The sequence below is a fragment of the Microcebus murinus genome, chromosome 12 (genome assembly GCF_040939455.1).
Source record: "Microcebus murinus isolate Inina chromosome 12, M.murinus_Inina_mat1.0, whole genome shotgun sequence".
Classification (NCBI taxonomy): domain Eukaryota; kingdom Metazoa; phylum Chordata; class Mammalia; order Primates; family Cheirogaleidae; genus Microcebus; species Microcebus murinus.
In genome coordinates this window covers 34256353-34279292 of record NC_134115.1, presented here as the reverse complement: position 1 = coordinate 34279292, position 22940 = coordinate 34256353, and the positions used below count along the sequence as shown (strand labels likewise).

The 22940-nt window shown below is 34.0% G+C and overlaps 1 protein-coding gene across 4 annotated transcripts in view; it reads right to left on the bottom strand.

Moving 5' to 3' along the window:
- The window catches only part of RIC1 (RIC1 partner of RAB6A GEF complex), a 102987-nt gene that overhangs the window by 43264 nt on the left and 36783 nt on the right, over positions 1 to 22940 (bottom strand). For 2 of the 4 annotated variants that reach the window (XM_012738007.2, XM_012738022.3), the window contains exons 4-7: positions 9583 to 9690; positions 4822 to 4964; positions 4027 to 4163; positions 156 to 247 (exon numbers count right to left, since the gene is read on the bottom strand). In XM_012738007.2, the coding sequence (XP_012593461.1) occupies positions 156 to 247; positions 4027 to 4163; positions 4822 to 4964; positions 9583 to 9690 (480 nt within the window). The remainder of the gene's footprint in view (positions 1 to 155; positions 248 to 4026; positions 4164 to 4821; positions 4965 to 9582; positions 9691 to 22940) is intronic. The other 2 variants (XM_020289268.2, XM_012738012.2) reach the window with 2 other exon arrangements.

Here is a 22940-nt window from a genome sequence, read left to right as displayed (position 1 = left end):
TTGCTTCAATCTAATAAAACGCTTTTATATTTCATAGTAAGGCTGATTCATAAATGATGATGGTCATAAGATTTATAAGTATATTAATATCTTATGTTTAAAAAACATTATTTTGGGCAATAATCCTTAAAAATTCAAAAGTTTCTATCAATTACCTTGCACAACCAAATGCCATCAGTCGATACTTGTTATTTACTGCTACACATGTTCCATCAACAACATCTTGTGGCCAAACTCCATGAAGCTGCTATTAAAAAAAAAAAAAAAACCAAAACAGATAAGGCTTAAAAAAGCATTCTCTCAAATTTACTATAGTCAACATAATTCTCCTTTAATAAACATACAGTTTCATGAGTCTTTACTTGGTTCATCTACATAGGAAAATATCCCATCAAGATGATCATCTAAATACTCTCCCTTAAAACTTCAACCTTTTCCTTAATTTACTCAATAAACATTGAGGCTCAATCCAGTGCTAGTTAATTTATAAAACACTAAAAAAATGGAAATTCAATCTCTAAATTCAAATTAAATAAACTTCTTGTTAGACTGTAAATTTCTTGAGAGCAAAAATAGCTTCCTAACTCGCCCACTATTATTATTTTCACCACCTAACATCCAGTGTTTAACTTCCTGGTCAGTGGAAAATAGTAAATTTTACTTAGTTTATCCTTTAGAAGCAACTCATGATTTGTCATTTGTTTACCACTTTCTATTATTCCCTTGCTTTACAATATAAATGGTTAATAGCATGGTATCTGACAACCTGGCATAACAGCTCAGGTCTATGTTCACTCCCTAAAATGATTATTTGACCTTTCCAAGCTTCAGTTTCCTTATCTGTAAATTACTTACCTCTCAGGGTACTGCAAAGATTAAAGCAGAACATACATATAAACTATCTAGTACAATCCCTACAATTCAACAAATTAAACATTCAATAAATGACTGACATGATTAAGCTTATATCTACTTAATTCTGTATACAGATACAGAATAGATTCAGCTTAATTATCTGTTCTTATTTGCCAAATTATGAACATTTTCTGTTACAAATTCCAAGGCAAAGGTCCTTATTATTAGTTTAGTAAGCACAAAAAGTAGCACACTATAATGCAGCACTTTATTTTTTCCTGTTTTCATTTAGCCCCTTCTATTCTAGGATATAGCACACTTTACATACTTTATTTTTGAATGATCCCAACAGTAAACATTAGAAGATGTAATAATATAATCACAACCCTTTGAACTATACATTGAATCTACTGTCTAAATATGGAATATCTGGGTTTTTAGTATGAATTTTATTTTTTAATTTTAATAATAAAACTAGACATTTTATGTAACAAAAATGGTAAAGATAGCATTGAGTATTATTTCTTTGGATCACTGGTTAGACTGAAATTCATTCCTATAACAAATATATTTCCCAGGTGCCTACTATTCACCAGGCACTGCTCTAGATATTGAGGATACATACAGCAGGCATTCGAACACACCAAAATCCCTATTTGTATCCCTGTATTTGTGTTAGAAGACAGACAAAATATTATTATAGTATATTAGAGGTTGGTAAATGCTATTAAAAAATAAAGCAATTATGGTGAAGAGGGAATATGGGGGAAGGGTATAATATTAAACAAATTTCCTTATAAAAGTGCCTTTTGAGGAAAGTCCTGAAAGAAAGCAAGTGCAAAGACCCTATTGTAGTAGCATTTCTATTATGTTCAAAGAACAGCAAAGGGGCCTATGTGGACTGGACAGGGGGAAGGAAAGTAGTACATGAGTTAAGAGATGTAATAAGAGGACAAATAGGGCTTTGAAGGCAACTGTAAGAATTTTGGCTTTTTCTCCAGGTGATATATGGCAGTCACTAGAGTATTTTTTAAAAAAATTTAACCTTTTCTATTATGAATTACAATACATTAAAGAATACACAAAACAAAAATGTACATCTCAATAATATCACAAAGGGAACCCTTGTGGAATTACCACTCAGGCTAAGATTTATCAATACCCAAAAGTCCCCCAATAGTGTCGTTCACCATCACTGTACTCTCATACCCCTACCACAAAAGGAACCAATATCCAGACTAACACAGTAATCACTTCCTCCTTTTCCTTTAAACCATTACCCTTTAAATATGCATCCATATATACTCTAATTTAAAACTGCTTATGTTTTATTTTTCCTTTAATTTTACATAAAATGGAAACACAGCATGTATTCTTTTGTGTTTAATCGCTTTCACTCAACATGTTTGTGAGGTCTATCTATGTTGCTGCATAAAGCCTAGTTTGTTCATGTTCACTACAGACTCAAATACTGGAGTCTCTAGCCTCCTTTAGCCTGGTTATTCTTGACTGTCTTGTTAGCTCTCCAAAGCCACTCCAACAGAAAACTGGATATTTTTCTTTGGAAAAACAAAAACTTCAGAGTGTGTGAGTGAGTAAAAAAACAAAAAGAAAAACAAAAACCTCACAGGTTTATATACCACACTGAAAACAGGGATAGAAAGCAAAGGTTCACACTTGGATTTTGATCCTCTAGCCTAACTCTTCTGTAATTCAAATCCCAGAATATTGGAGTAATCAGGTATATTTTCCAAAGAACACTGAAGACAGAAGGGAGGGGAGGGAAAAAGAAGGGAAATGGAAAGGGAAGGGAATGATTCTAAAGATAGAGGCTTCTCCAAAGAAATAACTCATACAGCTCATCCTATGGTAAAGATGACAAACAAACCCATCAAAACTTCAAAGAGCTTTCAATGAATTCAATTGTATTCTGGGTCTCTGTCCCACAAGCAAAATCCATACATTTTAAATTAAACATTACATATCAATGGATCCCATAAAAATAAGAGTAAAGGGTATCCTCAGGATGATGATGGAAAGCCAAAGAATACAGCTGTGTGACGGGTATATAGTAAGTGACCAGTCAGTCCAGTTTAGAGCAGAACAGAAGGCACCAAGAGAAATTTCTTCAAGAAGATGAAATGCACAGATAATGTAATGCATTTGAAAAAATTGAGAGAGTATTTACACAACTGACAGTGTTAGGTTGAGTAAGTGGTAAATACATAAAAACTAAGCAAATGTAAAGAACAAAACAATTATATATTAATTCCCAGTGGGAGGAATAATCTGCAGGAAAAGAAAAATAACCCTAACATATTACATGGCACAGGTACAAACAACAGAGCTTACATATTGATAAAAATATAACAATGAATAGTAACTTAATCAAAATCACAATAACTATATTTGGAATATGGGAAGAAGAATATGCTAGTGTGGTGGGAATAGGGAAGAGGAAAGTAAATGGTCATTTTCCATAGTAGGAAGTTAATAAACACAGCCTAAAACCTAAAAATTAAAGGAAATAATCAGTAGGTGTTGATAAATATCAAAATAACTAGTAGGGAAATAAAAAAGGCAGTTGTCTTTGAAAATGGGAAATTAGCATGTGGAGAGTGAGGAAGAGAGAAAGAATTATTTTTCTAAATCACGTCTAACTGGCTGGGCACCGTGGTTCATGCCTGTTATCCTAGCATTTTGGGAGACTGAGGTGGAAGGATCGCTTGAGCTCAGGAATTCAAGACCAGCCTGAGCAAAAGCAAGACCCCATCTCTACAAAAAACAGAAAAAATTAGCCAGGGGTGGTGGTATGCGCCTGTAATTCCACCTACTTAGGAGGCTAAGACAGGAGAATCGCTTGAGCTTAGGAGTTTAAGGTTGCTGTGAGCTAGGCTGACACCACAGGACTCTAGCCCAGGTGACAGAGCAAGACTCTATCTCAAAATAAATAAATAAATAATAAATAAATAAACAAATAATAAATAAATAAAATAAACCATGTCGAATAGAATTTTGTCTACTTACACCATTTGTATGTATAGTTGGTTAAAAATTTAACAATCTCTAAAATCTTATATGAATACAGAAAACAGGGAGGAATTTAATAACAAAGTAAAATTAATAAATGTAAAATAAAAAAAATAAACATTCCAAGTAAGTAAGCCATACCTCTGCAGTAAATCTACTTGACACTGGAGTAATAAATCCAACTTTACCATCATTAAACACAACAGCAAACCCATCAAGTGTGGCACAGTATTCCATGTCTCTGATGTGTACATCTGCAAAGCCCAGGAATGAACCTACTGATGAAAAAAACAAGCACATAAATAGGATAACAAATATAGTAAATTATTCTCTCATATTTTGCTTGCAAATCTTGTAAGGTTAAAAAGGCAAAACTAACGGACCTAATAACCCTAAACAATTTTTTTTTGAGACAGATTCTCATTCTGTTGCCGGGGCTAGAGTGCATTGGCAGCAGCCTAGCTCACAGCAACCTCAAACTCCTGGGCTCAAGCAATCCTTCTGCCTCAGCCTTCCGAGTAGCTGGGACTACAGGCATGCGCCACTATGCCCAGCTAATTTTTTTTTATATATTTTTAGTTGTCCAGCTAATTTCTTTCTTTCTTTTTTTTTTTTTAGTAGAGACCAGGTCTTACTCTAGCTCAGGCTGGTGTTGAACTCCTGAGCACAAATGATCCGCCCACCTCCTCCTCCCACAGCGCTAAGATTACAGGCATAAGCCACCATGACCAGCCAATCCTAAACAATTAAACTATCTTTTCCTACTGAATGACTGTCTCCCCCTCTTTCGCTCATACTCACTCTCTTACTCCCTCTCTCCCTCCTCTTGCATAATTAATTCCAAAGGATAAAAACCAATGGTCATCTATAGAAGTTATCTAACTAGATATCAAACATTAAACAACTGGTTCTACTTCATATAGAAAGTATAACTACCTCTAGATGACTGCAGGTCTACTGAAAAGGGTACTGTGCAAAGATTAATAGCTTTCCTTCCATTTGTCATTCCTTCCCAGTGAATAAGATGAAGAAGTCCATCAGAAGTAGCAACCAGGAGATCTTCCAGCACAGACTGCAAACTGTAGGAAGAATAAATTAACTGTTAAGAGAGCATACTGGGAAAGCAATGAGTATGAATATAACTGCTTTAGAAAATACTCATGCAAAAAAATCATGAAAGCATTTACAAAAAAATTCTCCATTTATCAGCAAGTTAGCTATGCATCACTTTACCAATGTATAATTGAATGTAGAATCAGAAAATCTGAAAGAATTGAAAGACTATGGGCAGCCAGAGTCACAAACTTGATCAACTGGGTTAAAAACTAGAAATACTGAAACAGCAAATTAAAAGATGGAAGCATGAGTGGTACCTAACAAGAAAGGAAACGAGCCAGAGAAATCATAAAATGAACAGACACAACTAATGACAGGATGACATAGTACCATGGAATAGAGAGGTTAACAATTCTCTGGCACTGTCTAATAAACCTTTCAATAATGATATGAATGTTCTATACCTTTACTACCTGAAAATGGTAGCCACTAGCCACATGTGGTGAATGTACCCTTGAAATATGTCTAGTACAACTAAATAACTTTAGTTAAAAATAGAGTTTTTAGTTAACTTTAGTAAAAATAGTTTTTAATTCTATCTACTTTTTATTAATTTAAATTGAAATAACTTCTTGTGATAGTGGCTACTACACTGGAAAGCATACTTCTAGACAATATATTTTTCAGGCATCACAACATTTATTGAGCTCATGCTCCTTGACAGGTGCTATATTCTGTGTTAGATGTTCAAGGGCAAATAAAGTATAGCCTCTCTTGGGAGGACCTCTCAGTCAAGAATTGAAAAATAATTATAGCAGGATCTCAACTTACAATATTTGCACAGATATTTAACATTTACTTACTGGGGAAATAAAAACCTTGCTTTGCTTAGCTCTGTATGCCCAGCCCCTTGGGCAATGCTAGAATGTATTAAATACATGGCACTAAATGTTTGTAGAAAGGAGGAAAGAGAGAAAGGGGTAGAGGAAAGGGGAACCCATAAAAGATACTGCAAAGATACTGGCAAAGAGAACAAGGGAAATCAGTAGAAACTGATAACAAGAAAGGCAAAGGAATAAGATGAATTTTAAATAGTCAAGAGTAACAAATGCTATAAAAAATTTAAACACTGTATAAGAATGAAAAATGTATGTATATAATATATACTCTATTAAATTTCCTTTCATATTTAAGGAAAGAGTGTCCTTTCCTTAAATATGATAAAAATATTTTAATCCATAGTGATGGAAAAAATGTTAATATTTTAATTCTTAAACTAATCCTTCAATTCTTTGGAAAGTTGATTTTAATGACTCATTCTCCAAACATTTCAGTTAATGAAGAATTTGATGTATTTTCTTCCCAAATATAAGAGCACTGAGAAAGATTAGAAACAGATGTTCCTTTACCCACCCCCATTTCTTGAACTTCACAGCATTTGAAATCAGTTAAAATTCCCAGTTAACCCATTTTAAAGCATTATATATTCTTTCATTTCAAATATATATTTCAGTGGTAAAATTTACATATAGCTTTACTGAGCAGCGTATAAAAACTTTATGTTTTAGATCTATTAATATATCAAGAGATGCAATTTAGCAGAGTAGTCATTGATTTACCAGTGATATTCATTCTTCAAACTACACTCTCCCTCTCCCCTATGCCTATTTCCCTAGAAGAATCACTGCATATGACAGGAACAAGATCAAGATTATCCTCTGCTAGGCAAAACTCAACAATCTTCTGACAAAACTAAAAGTAATAATCTCTACAACATTATAATCAACAATGCTCCAACAACAAAAATGATCTACTAGATACGTGAATAAGAAAATATGACCCAGAGTCAAGAGAAAAATCCATCAATATAAATAGAATAATTGATAATTCTAATGTTGGAATTAGCAGATAATGACTTTAAAATAACTGTGATAAACATTATATAGAATCTGTATCTCATTTAACAGAAAGTAAACACAGTTGTTAAAACAAAGGCTGATGTCAGTTGTTAAAATACTGAACATTTCCATAAAGGTTGACAAACAGGCCTTGCCCCAAGCCACCCAAGTGCCTGTTTACCACGGACTCCAAGGATTAATTATTGGTATAGTAGGGGTATGTCAGAACCCTATATTAATAGCCAATTAACTCATGTCTTCTTATGCTGTACTGGCTCTTAAGTATTTTGAATATCATCACTGGTCATAAGTACATGCAAAATACATGTAAATATACTCTAAGTTATGACCTCAGAGAACCTCTTTAATCACTGACTTTATGAGCTTTACATGAGCCTGCTGGTATCCCAGGGTGTGTGTGGGTGGGTGGGTGGGTGGGTGGGTGGGTGTGTGTGTGTGTGTGTGTGATTAAATTTAGGATTCTGACTGGGTTCTAAGGGATTTAGTATGGTTAGAAAGCAATATGCTGAATGTATCATTTGTTGCCATATATACATTGAAATAGAACAGTGTTTCTGATCAAATATTCCTAATAAGGAATTATATAGTTCTTAAATTACCAATTCTCAAAATGTAAACATATTTAATATTTAATATTAAACACTATATATAACATAGTGCTTTCCAAAGTGCCCAGGATGAAGATGAAATAAACTGTGGTATTTGAAAATTAGAAATAGAATATATTATTAAAATTACAAATTTTATATTATAAATTTTTACCTTCTAAACATTATCTTCAATTAATAACAAAAGTTTGATGTTTACACTCAATCATATTTTTTCTTCAATCAAAAATAAAAGATGACAATATTCTTGCTACTATAAGCAACAGCATAACCATTACCCCTAACCTTATCTGACTTACATTTGCAGTGATAGGAGGGAAAATAGTTGGCTATAAAGCCTAAGTTTTATATCTTTTCACTCAATTCAAAATCATATCGGAATTCTCCAATCAAATTTCTAGCAAGTATGCATTTCAGGTGCTAATAACATTGCTCTAATAGGCAATTATTTCACTGAAGTTGTGAAAGCAAGCTTAGAGATTTCCAACCACTTAAATGTGTATATTAAAAGCTAGCATCTGACAGGTTAAACTTGCACAAGATGGCAGAAACAAAAATTTTTTTTCAAAGGCTCTTTTTCTATTCTATGTCCACATGCCATACAGTTTACCACCAGGTGGAGGTCTACCTTGCTTTGTACCCATTCAAAATTCCTTATGCATCAAGTTACTTTCTGGAAAAGGATTTACACGCTGAAATAAAATGTGAAGTGATAAGTAATCTTTTGATACAGGTGATGAGTAAGTTGAACAAGCTATAAAGATGGACCAAAGAAGGCAAGACCCACTTGCATACAATTTTATTTAGTATGTTACAGTGTCATTCTGTACAGTATTCTAACAAGAGAAATTGTGAAAAAAATATTTAATCAGAATTGAGGCTCTTTTAAAAAAAATTAAGTATTACCTTCATAAAGTCCAATATTTAAAGAGCATCCAGTAAAGAGTCTTTTCCCCAAACCTATCGCCTAGTCACTCATTTCTTATGCCCAGTTTCTTACACATTCCTCCAGAACACATATTCTAATACTACTAATTTTAAAACAGTAGCATTATATACACCTTGTTTTCTTCACCCAAAAACACATCTGGAAAATCTTTTTCAGTAAAGAACGCCCTCATTGTTCTCACAGCTGCATACTGTTTAAGTACATTTTCTTACATCTACACAATGGAAACAATATGCAGCTAAACTAAGTGACAATTAAAATATCAACTGTGAAGTAGTTACAGAAATAAGGTCAAATTACAGGTAAGATCACTTATTTTTTCTACCGATGGATGTAAAGGAGATTTTTGGTATTCTGGTATTTCTGGCCATCTTGTCAAAAAACCTTTATTCACACTTGGACCAAAATGCTTATTAACTTTCTTCCAAGTGTACGTAAACTTCCCAGAAACGTATGCCAACTTGGGAAACAAAGGCACTTTCTCTTTTCTTCAACTTGTGTGATTTTTTTTTTTTTTTTTTTTTTTTTTTTTTGAGACAGAGTCTCACTTTGTTGTCCAGGCTAGAGTGAGTGCCATGGCGTCAGCCTAGCTCACAGCAACCTCAAACTCCTGGGCTCAAGCGATCCTCCTGCCTCAGCCTCCCGAGTAGCTGGGACTACAGGCATGCGCCACCATGCCCGGCTAATTTTTTTTATATATATATCAGTTGGCCAATTAATTTCTTTCTATTTATAGTAGAGACGGGGTCTCGCTCTTGCTCAGGCTGGTTTTGAACTCCTGACCTTGAGCAATCCGCCCGCCTCGGCCTCCCAAGAGCTAGGATTACAGGCGTGAGCCACAGCGCCCGGCCTGATTTTTTTATCAGTATTGTTTTGAGAAATATGGACTGTTATCATCAGCCAAACAATTCTAGACCTTATCAAAAATATAAATTTCAAAATAAAATTATAGTTGGTATATTCAATTTATGGGCTATATTATGATAATTTAAGCATAATGTGCCATCTATAAAACTTCAAATGTCTTATAAGGGGTAATGAAGCATTTCTAGAGCTAAAACCTTACCTTCAATCAAAAAAATGAAATCAATTTTCCTGTTACGTGATTAACCAATACATTGTCTATTGTCATCACAAAATGCCAAATTTATCCAGAGTACTATACCTCATGATGGGTGCTTGCAAATCCAATATTTTCCTCATCTCTAAATTTAATGCTGGAGCACACTGTTCTTCCTTAAAATGAGGTGTCCCCTTCATTTGTGGACTTCCTCTAAAAAAAAACACATAAGGTTAAAGAGAAAGATACTGAATTTGCCACTATGTGGCTAATACCTGATCAAATAAAGTAAATGAAATCAAACTTACAAATCAGGTATTCATTCTTTAGATTCTCAAATGAAAAACAGACTTAAATTCTGTTTATAGCAGACATTATCTGTTCACCAATTGGAAATAAGTCAGTTTGACCAATGTGACTTGTATTGGGGGTGTGGGAAGGAGAAAAGCAGAGAATCTGAGAAACAAAACCACTTAAAATAAAAGTGAAATCTCATGAGAACCAACAGACATTTGTTTAAAATGATTGAGGGTGAGCTGGGTGCAATGGCACCCACCTATAGTCATAGCTACTTGGGAGGCTGAGGTGGGAGGATGTCTTGAGCCCAGGAGTTCAAATCCCAAATCCAGGCCTGGGAACATAGCAAGACCCTGTCTCTTTAAAAAAAAAAAAAAAAGATTTGAGACCTTTTTGTGAGTTGGCAAAAATATGTGTCGTTCTATACAGTGTATGCCCCAACCAGGCCAAATCGTAACTTATCTTACTCCACACCTCATTACTGATTCCTATTCTTTGGGTATGTATCAGAATTAAGGTTAGATTCAGGGATGCAATTTAGGAGATGTTTCACAAATTACCTGGCAATAAGTAAAAAAACAGCTCAATTTTTAAAATCCATGGCATTAAATAGATACACTAGAATGGCTAGGTCAATGCCAACATAATTGACCTATCACATACAACCCCTCAAAAGAACTATAGAACTGTTTTAGATTCTTTATCTCCACATGGCACAGGAGTAGACTACTATTTATTAGACTTCAATTCTTCTTCAGTGCTTTTGTTGGAATCTAATAGCTATTTGTCTCTATCGCCTATCCCTTGACAATTAGACTGCCAACATCATATCTCCCTTTCTAGTCACCTATAATCCTGTAAATCAGTGTCAATACTATTAAAAGTATATGCAAATAGTCAAACAAGTCCAATAGCCTTTAAGGTTCCTGGCCTTGTGAAAAATTTTTTGATGCTTAGGAACCTTTCTTGTTTACTTTTTAGTTCTAAACTTATTTTTTAAACTGATTTTCCTCTCACTTTTATTTCTTTTATTTTTATTTCAGAATTTTATGGGGGTACACGTTTTGGTTACATAATTTGCTTTGTACAGTTTGAGCCAAAGTTATAAGTGTGCCCTTCAGCCAGTTAGTGGGCATTGTACCCGTCATATGTGAATTTACCCATCCATTTTCCCCTCCCACCTAACTCAATGTCCCTTGAGTTTTACTTCCATAAGTACACATAAGTGTTGACTGATTATTTCCAATTTAGTAGTGAGTACATATGGTGTTTGTTTTTCAATTCTTGCGATACTTCACTAAGAATGGCCTCTAGTTCTGTCAAGGTTGTTACAAATCGTACATACTAGATCACCATTTTTTTTTTTATAGCTCAACAGTGCTCCATGGTATACACATACCACATTTTATTAATCCACTCATGTATTCATGGGCACTTGGGTTGATTCCAAATCTTTGCAATTGTGGATTGTGCTGCTATAAACATTAGAGTACAAGTATCTTTTTTACAAAATGTCTTTTTTTCCTTTGGGTAAATATCTAGTAGTGAGACTGCTGGATCATATGGTAGGTCTACTTTTAGCTCTTTGCAATATCTCCAGACTACTTTCCATAGAGGATATACTAGTTTTGTAAAATTTCCAATAACAGTCAAGCTGAGAATCAAATCAAAGACACAATAACTTTCACAATAGCAACAAAGAAAATACTTAGGAATATAGCTAACTAAGGAGGTGAGAAACCTCTATAGGGAGAATGATGAAATATTGAAGAAAGAAACTGCAGAAGATGTAAACAGATGGAAAAACATAACATGCTCATGGATCGGCAGAATCAACATTATTAAAATGTCTATACTACCCAAAGTGATTTACAGATTCAATGCAATCCCCATTAAAATACCAACATTATTTTTTGCTGGACCTTGAAAAAACAGTTCTACACTTTGTGTGGAACCAGAAAAGGCCCCAAATAGCAAATGCAATCTTACATAATAAGAATAAATCAGGAGGCATCATGTTACCAGACTTCAAGCTAACTACAAAAGCTATAGTAACCAAAACAGAGACATAAGACCTATGGATTGGAAAAGAGAACACAGATATGAATCCATCCTCATATTGCCATCTGATCTTTGATAAAGCAGACAAATAAATACACTGGGTGAAAGAATCTCTATTCAATAAACGGTGCTAGGAAAATTAGATAGCCACATACAGAAGGCTTAAACAGGATCCATCTCTCACAAAAATTAATTCATGATAGATAACAGACTTAAACTTAAGGCATGAAACTATAAGAACTGTAGAAGAAAAAGCTGAAAAAACTCTTCTAGACATTGGCCTAAGCAAAAAATTTATGAAGAAGATTCCCAAAGCAATCACAGCAACAACAAAAATAAATAAATGGAACCTGATCAAATTAAAAAGCTTCTACACAGCCAGGGTCACAATCATTAGAGCAAATAGACAACAGAATAAGAGAAAATATTTACATGCTATACATCTGATAAAGGGCTGATAACCAGAATCTACAAAGAACTCAAGCAAATCAGCAAGAAAAATATCAAACAACTCCATTAAAAAGTGGGCAAAAGACATGAATAGAAAGTTTTCAAAAGAAGATAGAATAATGGCCAACAAACACATGAAAAAAATGCTCAACATCTCTAATCATCAAGGAAATGCAAATGAAAACCAAAATGAGACATCATTCAGCTCTGGTGAGAATGGCTTTTATCAAAATGTCCCAAAACAACAGATGCTGGTGAGGATGCGGACAGAAAGGTACATTTATACACTATTGGTGGGACTCCAAACTTGTACGACCTGTATGGAAAGTAGCATGGAGATACCTCAAAGAAGTAAAAGTAGATCTAAACAATTTTTCATATAAAAGTTTTGTGATGCTTTATTACCATTTGGTCCTGCTACTGTCATGACCAGGGATACTTGATTCCTTCTATGTCTGAATGACTAAGCTAGCCAGTGTTGAACGATATAGGTTCATGTTCAAGTGATATGTTGGACTGATGTGACAGCCCCTATAACACAAAATTAATTAATTTACAGGAGTCACATTTAAACTGCTAATCATACAATCTGTGATTAACTCCCTGAGATGGTCTCCAGGTATATATGGTTTTAAAGTTAATTTTTATTTTTTAAAATATCACATATACAGTACTTAAAATTCTAATAGTGCTATAAGGTTTATGACAAAGAAAACACAGTACAGTAATAGTCTCCTTTTAGTGGAAACCTAAGATGTATTTACCAAATGCAACAGATTTGAACAAGCCAACTCTTGAGTAATTAAGATGGAGAAAATTGAACATAAAGTATTTGCTATTAATAAATTGTTAATTTGGATGGGCGTAATACTGCAGTTTTGTTTCTTTAAAATGTTTACCTAGGGCAATGTATGTAACCCTAACATTTGTACCCCCATAATATGCTGAAATAAAAAAAAAAAAAAAGAACCAATCCTATGAGAAAAAAAAATGTTTACCTGTTACAGATAAAAATAAAGCATATAGGGGTGAAATGATACAATATCTGGAATTTGCTTTAATATTTAAAGTATGTATGGATGAGGAGAGGGTGGTATTGATAACTTTTCAATCTGGGAGATGAACACATTGGGCACATGGGTTTTCATTACATTCTCTAATTTATATTTAACAAATTCCATAACAAAAGCTCAAAGCAGCATTTCTCTCAGCATTTTAAAGGTTTTTTTTCCTCCAATGTCTTTCAGATTCTCACATATGGCTTTGGAGTTCACAGATATTCTTATTCACAGATTTTATTTATCTTTTCTTCCTATCTGGAAGTCCTCAGTAACTTCTTTTTATCTCCTGTGGGTTCTGAAATTACAGAATGATGCATTTTTTCTACAAGTATGTGAACCTATATCATTGTTTGCACTGAGCATTTGCTAAACCTGTTAAATCTGGTGATATCTTTAGTTTAGGTTTAGGAAATTTACATATTTTATTTCCTAATATATTAATAAGGTTCTTCATTTCCTGTTCTCTGTTTCTGGGACATCTCCTGAGGTTAGATATTAAACCTCATATTAACCTCTATATTTTCTTTTCTCTCTTATTTTTATCTTTTGCTCTATATCCAGGGAAAGTTCCTCAAATGTTTCTTTCAATGCTTTTACTGAATTTACTTTTGCTATCGTAGTTTTCATTCCAAGAACTTTCTCAACCACTCCCCTTGTTTTCTTAAAGCATTGTTTTGTTTCATTCTGTTTTGTTTTCATTAGTATTTGTCTAAGGTTGTGAATTATTTCCTTAAAGTGTTTTTGTTTCCTGCATTGTCTGTTTCTTTAAGTTCCTTTTTTTCTGTTATGTGTATCTCTTTCCCATCAGAAACTTTCCCAGCATGGCTAACAATCTTTTTAGCTGTTTGTTCCTCTTTAAGACATTAATAAAACGTTGGAGGTTTTTGTTTGTTTGTTTTATTTTGTTTTTTGAGGTCGTCTAATACTAGTAACTGTTGTGAAGTTTTTCTGGGGTGGTTCAATTTCTCCAGGAAGGATTCCCTCAATTCTGCCTGGGATACCTAAGCATGAAAGATAGGCGTTTGGAGCCAAGCAGGGGAACTTGACAACTTTTGCTTAACCCCTTTCTTTAGTTTAGCATCTCACTCCTGCCCCTTTCTGGTTTGGTTTAACCAGACAATATACTTTCTATTTCTTGTGAGGTGGCTCATCTCAAATGATGCAGAAAAAACATCTGACAAAATCCAATACTCTTTCATGATAAAAACCACCACCAACTAGGAATAGAAGGTAATTTCCTCAACATGATAAAGGACATACATGAAAAAGCATACATACAGCTTACATAACATCTTACTCAACAGTGAAAGCCTGAAAGCTTCCCTTCTAAGATCAGAAACAAGACAAGGATGCTGCTTTCACCACTTTTATTTAACCTCATACTGGAAATTCTAGACAACAGGCAAGAAAAAGAAATAAAAGGCATCCAATAGGAATAGAAGAAGTAGACCTATTCAAAGATACCATGACAGTATAATATATACAGATAATCCTAAAGAATCCACAGAAGAGTTATTAGCGCTAATAAATGAATTTAGCAAAGTTGCAGGGTGCAAGATCAACACAGAAATCTTATGTATTTCTCTACATTAGCAATAAAGAATTCAAAAAGGAAATTCAAAAAACAATTCCATTTACAATAGCATTGAAAAGAATAAAATATTTAGGAATAAATTTAACCAAGGAGGTGTAAATCTTGCATGCTGAAAGAAATGAAGGAAACCCTAAGAAAATGGAAAGAAACCCTGTGTTTATGCCTGGAAGACTAAATATTAAGATGGTGATACTTCCCAAAGAGAGTTACAGATTTAAGGTAATCTCTACCCAAATCCCAATGGTCTTTTTTTTTTTTTTTGCAAAAATGGAAAAGCCAACCCTGAAATTCGTATGAAAACGCAAGGGATCCTGAAGAGCCAAAATCTTGAAAAAGAACAAAGTTAAACAACTCACACTTCCTGACTGCAAATCTACAGTAACCAAAACAATGCAGTACTGACATAAGAGGACAGACATAGATCAATGGAACAGAATTAAGAGTCCAACAATAAACCCACAGATCTATGGTCAACTTATTATTGACAAAGGTGTCAAGAGAACTCAATGGAGGAAAGAATACTCTTTTTAACAAATGGTACTGGTACAACTGTACATCCATTTGTGAAACAATGAAGTTAGACCCTTATCTCACACAAGACTTTTGACTCTACATAATTAAAAAACAATTCAAAATGGATCAAAACCCAAAAACTATTCTTAGAAAATACGAGAAAATATAAGGGTAAATCATGGCCTTGGATTTGGCAATTGTTTCTTAGATATAATCCCCAAAGCACAAGGAACAAAAGAAAATATAAATTGGCCTTCAACAAAATTAAATATTTTTGTGCAAAATATACCTCAAGAAAATGAAAAGACAAGCGTAGGAATGAGAAAATATTTGAATATCACGTATCTTATAAGCGCCTAGTATCCAGAACATGTAAAGAACTCTTATAATTCAGGCAGTAGAGAAACAACTCAATTAAAAATAGGGAGAAGACAGGAATAGACATTTATCTAGAGAAGAAACACAAATGGCCAACAAGCAAATGAAAATAGGCTCAAGGTCATTAGTCATTAGGATCAAAATCATAATGAGACACAACTTCACATCCACTGGGATGGCTATAATAAAAAAAACATGGACAATAAAAACTGGCAAGGATGTGGAGAAACCAAACCCTCATACGTGGCTTGTGGGAAAATAGTCTGGCAGTTCCTCAAACAATTAAAGAGAGTTGCTGCATGACCTAGCAATTCCACTCCCAGGTATATAACCGAAATAACTGAAAACAGGTATTCAAACAAAAATTTACATAAACAATTCATGAACATGAACAGCACTATTCACAATAGCCAAAAGGTGGAAAGAATCTCAATGTCCATCAACTGATAAATGTATAAACACAATGTGGTATATCCATACAACAGAATATTTAGCCATAAAAGGAATGAAGTATTGATACATGCTAAAACATGGATTAGCCTTGAAAACATTATGATAAATTAAAGACACAAAAGGTCACATATTATACTATTCTATTTATATGAAGTATCCAAAATAGGCAAATCCAGAGAGACAGAAAACACATTCATGGTTCCAGGGGCTGGAAGCAGGGGATAACAAGGAGTGGCTGCCTAATGGGCCCAAAGTTTCTTTTTGGAGTGATATAAAAGTTCTGCAACTAAATAATGATGATTGTGCAAAACACTATAAATGCACTTAATGCCAGTGAACTGTACACTTTACAAGTAAAACAGACATAACATAAAAGATTATGTGAATCAATCTCTCCCTGTATCCTGTTATTATTTCTTATTATCACTTCTGTTAGGTTCCAACACTACTATAATGGTTGGTGTGACTTTCTGACTCATCCATTGAACTGGATGTTTCTCAAGGGCAGGGACTATGCCTAATTTATCTTTGTTGTTGTCTGTAATAAGAGTATAGGTATTTAAAAGGTATAATGTTTTTTAAAAGCCCCATTCCTGGCTACATTTTAAATTGTCACCCTTCTTTTCCTCTTCTTGTTCCTGCTATGAAGTCATGCTATTTCATAATCTATGTCCTTGCAAAATGTCCTTTTTGGTACAATCAGTACACAAAATATTCATCATTATATGCTACACAAAGCCTGGCATGGTATTTGATATGCAACTGTCGCTTAATAAAGGAGTGAAGCAAACAAACATGAATGGACATGAAGATAGCAAAAAAGTGGTGGGACCAATGAACTGGCAGTCTCAATGAGGTAGAGAAATTGTTGGGGTGGGAGTTCTAGATAAAGTGAATATGGATGTTTAAAATACATATAAATTTAAAGCTGATGCTGTTATTGGTGATGATAACATCCAGTCATGTATCATCTAAATGGATAGCTGAAATGAAGTGGGATGAAATGGTTTTTGAAGGTGTAGAGGTCAACTGGTTAACAGGCAAGGGGGAAGATAGAGTAGGGCATGATTAGGTTTGCCCCATGGCCAGTAACATCAATGAAAGAGATGAGTTGAAAGATAGTAAGCTTAGAATTTATTCTATAAACAAAGAGGAATGGTAGATGATATATAGCTGGTATCATCAGTATCAATCTTTAGCTCAAAAATCTTCACTAACTTCCTATTTTCTGTGGAACACAGCGCAACTTTGGCTGTCTGGCAATCAAGATTACTTAAAACCTGGCCCTGATCTACTTTTCCAATTCTTTATACTCCAGCCAATACAAATACTGGTTATAGTTATCTGTGCTTTTTTCTCTGTCTACACCATTACCTTTGTCTAGAAAGCCCCCCTCCATTCCTGTCTTTCCTAAAGTCACAAGCTCAGATGCTACTCACTTTATAAAGATTTCCTCAATAATACACTAAAAGTATACTCCTTTTCTAAATTCCTTCCCAAAGCTCTTTATCTGTAGTTTATTTGTAGCACTTATCACTTTTACAGTATACTTAATATTAACTGAATTTAGCTTTTTCCCTTAATTATAAGCTTCATATTGGGAAAAAAATCAACCCTAATTCATACTATCTGCCTTGCATATAGCCCATACCCAACAAATGTCTTGACTGAGCAAAGGACAAGGAACTTCATCTATGGCATTAATACATGTATTTTGGCTGCTTAGGGTGCCCTTGGAGGCCTTACTTCATGAGCCTTGGCTATTCCAGATAATTAATGATGCAAAATATGTGGTCCTCATTTAAGTGAGATATATTAGTGTATTTTTTTGACATTTTCAGTTTAGTAAATGTTAATATTCATTTTATTTTTGATTACAGTTATGTGCTTCAGAAACTGACCAGCTTTGATATTTAGATAACCTTTGCTTTCTCACTAAAAGCATAGATTGTTTGCAGAAACAGAAAATAAATTTTATATGTGCTACCTACTACATCCATAACAGAAACAGAAAATAAATTTTATATGTGCTACCTACTACATCCATAACCATTGTTACGGTGCAAACTCTACAGAACAAAAATTAAGTTAAACTATATGAGGTGAGGAAGATGGATATAAAACAAAAACCTAAATTTTCAAATGAAAATGTGACTGAATATTTATTTCTAAGCCATACTTTGTATTTAAATGAAAATACTCCAACTGATTACATACAGATGCCCCCCCTAAAGGTAAATAAATAGCTCCATCAGGAGTGCTGTGCTATGTACACATCCACTGATGAATAGAATAAAATGTGTAAAACCTTTCTATATGTCTCAAAAGAATAGGAAGAGCCAGTTAACTTTTTAGATGTGGTATAACAAATTCTTGTTTACTTGCACTAATGAAATAGAATGCAGCCCATTTAATTTACTGTGGTAGCTTGGATAAATTTTGAATAGAAAAAATTGAAGGGAAATGAAACACCATACTTTGACCCTACAATTGTGAGATAAATGTGAACTAAAAGTTAGATAAGCTAACTGGGGAAAAGACTGTGAAGAGTAGGGAAGCAGACAATTTGGCTTATTTAAAAAGAGATAACTTTTCAGATATGCTTTGAAGTTTAATCTTGGTAAACTGTCATCAATGCTGTATGTGAAATCCAATAACCTGATTTAGTCTCAGAATCAAAGAGGACATCAGAAACTGTTGAAAATCTCAGATTAGTGCAAAAGTCCAAGATGTGAAAAATCCAACAATTTCACTTTATTTACAAAAAGTGAGATACTAGGTTGCCCCTACCACTTGAGCGTAAAATTTATCTGTCTACAGTTTTCTAAAATGCCGCTTTTATATTTATATATGTATCATATAAACAAAATTTTATGCTACTATAAAAATTAATTTAAATTAGTAATATTAATAGTAAAAATAAGCAAATGATAATATAAAGAAGTGAATAGTGGTCAGCATAGTAAATCCTCACTTAACGTCACAATAAGTTCTTAGAAACTGTGACTTTAAGTGAAATAATGTACAACAAAACCAATTGATTTTATTAATTGATACAAAAAAATTAAGTTCTTAAGGCATATTTCTGGTCACAAAACATCACCACACTTCTAAATAAAGACCAAAACAGTTCTAATATTAAACATTGAAAAATAAATGTGAGCTATATATACATTTAAGAAAGACTAATAAAAACAAGTATGAAAATCATTTACCCACTTATTACAGTTCAGGGTTGCAGGTGGCCAGAGCCTATCCCCTGACAGCTAGAGCCAATGTGGAAACTGATCCTGAACAAGACACCATTCCATCATAAGGTGCACTCACACACATACCCACACTCCCTTACACTGAAACCACGTAGACATGCCAATTCACCTAATGTGTATACTTTTGGGATGTGGAAGGAAACCAGAGTACCCAGAAGAAAACCCATGCTAACATGGGGAGAATGTGCAAACTCCATGTAGACAGTGGCCTTAGCCAGGGATTGATTTTTTATTCTCATCATTATAATGAAATTACATTATTCAAGTATCTGCTATAGTAAGAGTTTATGACTACATTAATGCAGCTATCTTTGTAAACACTTGGAATTTTCAAGTATTCCATAAATGAATACTTGGCCAAAGTTCCCAAGAAGAGTCAAATCTGTTATTGCTTACATTTGATATGGGATTCAATGAGATCTGCTTCAAATTCTACTTCACTCTAAAACTGTAACTTAATGAGCTAGAATTGCCCTCTTTTCTGAACCCATATAAGTCGTCTTAAATATCCAGTGGAGCAGATTACGTTTAACAATTAAAAAGGCAACCAAGACAACAATGCCAGTTGCAACTTACTAAGACTCTAGTAATAACTAATTTTTCTCATTTTATAGATACACAGCACAGAAAGTAACTTAAAAAGTAGCTTTTCCAAAGTAATTCCTAGTAAAAAGTAGGATCTGAGCTGAAATCCAGGCCTCTGATTCCAAATGCCACACTCTTCTCCACATTTCTGAACTCTTGGATATTTATTTATTCAAGTTAGTACTATCAAGTCCAAGAAAAATATAAAGTAGGAAAAATGAAACTAAGCCAGTATGAGAGTTTTGTTTTACTAATGTATTCTGCATAAATTAAGAGTAAAGTTTCACAGCTTTCTATTCCAATGAATGATAAAACATTCATGTCAATGAGTGACCCGTAATGAGCAATGAAAAATGAAATGCTTCTACGCATGGTACAGGTCAACTGCTAGTCAAACTTCCCATATCGGTGAGGAGGAAGTAATTTCCCATCTAACTGACAACAAACAGAAATCAAACCATAGTACTCTCAAAAATACAATAAAAATTACACAGAAGTCTTAAAAGAAAAATAAGAAGACTCCCTTTAATGCATGTCATGTTCGCTTTGGAGGGCTAGACCAGGTGATACAGAAAACTCAATACAGAATTAAAATCAATAGGTATTTATTTGAGCAAAGTCTTTGTGCTAGCTAAAGAAAACATTGTGATAGATAACCTGATGGATATGAGGTCTGGGGAACAGAAACTTCAAAAGCGCAGTTAATTATACACTGGTTTTCTCTGCAACATAACTTACCTAAGGCCTAACTTTTCTTCCAAGAACAGAGCTCAAATCTCCTTATCTACAAAACTTACCCTGACAACTGAGCCCACTTAAAATACTATTACAGTATGACTTTCATGGCATTCATTCACTTGGCAATCTGTTACTTTACACTGCCATTAACTTTAAATATCTATTCATTAGTGTCTTTTTTTAACAGCTAGTGTCTCACAAATGATAGTAGGCATACAGTGTTTGATGATGATAAGGAAAATGACTTCCATACCAGATTTCCAAATCTTAAGATGGTTCTGAAATGTGCTAGGCTTGATCTAGGCCTAGGGAGTTCTGGTAGTCCCATGTGAACTCTAGGACTAAGAGGCTTTGTTTTTCCAACCATAATTGTAGAAAGGCTCAGAATGGTTTCTTTCCCAAGCTCTGTATCTCATATTTCATTATCTACAGATAATGCAATTGTTTATTGGAATGCCCATGATAATGAAAATATTTCTGGATCAAATAAAATAATGATGTCTTAGATGTGCTTAACTACATTCCAGTGAAAAAAGACTGAAATTGTTCAAGCTGACTGATGGACACATCTGTTGTCATTTTATTATTCTACTAATAGCATAACTGGCACCAAACTAGCCCTCCAAAATAAGAAAATTGGACAAAATATATGAAACAACCACATTCAGACATTAGGTAGCAGGCAGCATAGGACTGTTATCATGAATAAAGGGAAACAAACAAGGTTTTCTAGCAGAAGTCACTTTCCAGAGTACCATGTAGTGGGAGAACCCAAGCATACATAGTATGGCAGTCTCACTAAGTTGAGGAGAAAAAGAGTAAAGATTGGGGAAGCAGAAGCTGCTATTTATGGAGCAGAGTACCAATGACATATGAATTACACAGGGAAAGGTCTAGAAGCCTTCAGGGGTTCCGTTAAGTCTTGCTGAATATTAAGCCATGCATACATATGGTGATACTACATAACTCCAGGCGAGAATAACTACTAGGGTTTTTGGCTACTCACCTCACATAGGACTGGGAGACAGATAATCCAGTTCTGACTAGCCAGAGTGAAAAGACCTTGTTAAAAAGAGACCTAAGAAGGGCTAAGCCAGCCTAAAGGTTAAATCTACCCTAAAATATCTATACAAATAAGCCTGAAGAGGACCGAGAAGATCTCCAAGTAGTTTAACTGCTACCCAAAACAAACTTCAAATACTCTTTAAAGGAAAAGCACAAAAATCAGACAATCAATAATGTATTAATGATACAATGTCCAGCATTTAATCTAAAACTACTAGACATGTGATATGCCCCAGCAATTCTATTCCTAGGTATCCATTTACCCAAGAGATATAGGACAACTGGAGAGTAAAACAGGATTAGAATCTAAAAATGCAGATAAGGTTCACATTTTTACTTATTATCTTTATATCTCTCTCATTGTTTGATCTTTTAAATAAGAAGGTATTCATGGATTACCAGTGTAAATTTTTAAAAGTGTTATGGGAATGCATATGAGGGATTAATTATTTCTTGGGTATAAGGGAGAAAAGAAGAGTTGGGGGCAGAAGCTTTTTAGAGCAGACTAGATGTCTGACCTGAGCTTGAAAATCAAGTCAAGATGGCTTTCTTACAGAAAAAAATACATAGTGCAGGGGGCATAGAGTACAACAAATAACAACAGAACAGAAGATTTAAATTAAAAAGGAATTTTGGGTTTAATGTGCTTGAGATAGGGGAAAAATAGATTCTAAATGCCAGGCCAGAAAGCTTGGATTTTATTTTGTGGGAACTGGGTAGCAACAAAAGTTTATAACATAAGTATCACATCAATAGGTTTCTGTTTTGAAAAATAAATCTGGTATCAATGCAAAGGATGGATTTCAGTATGTAGGAGAAAGAGACTTGTGTAGAAGAGAAATAAGTTAATACCTAAGTTTTTTCAATAGCCAAAGGGAAGGCCTTGAAGCCCCTAAAATGACAGTGAGAGTAAAATAGAGATAAATAAATTCTAGAGACACAAGAAAGCTATAATCAATCAATACAACTTGATTACTGAACAAATATGGGAAGAAACAA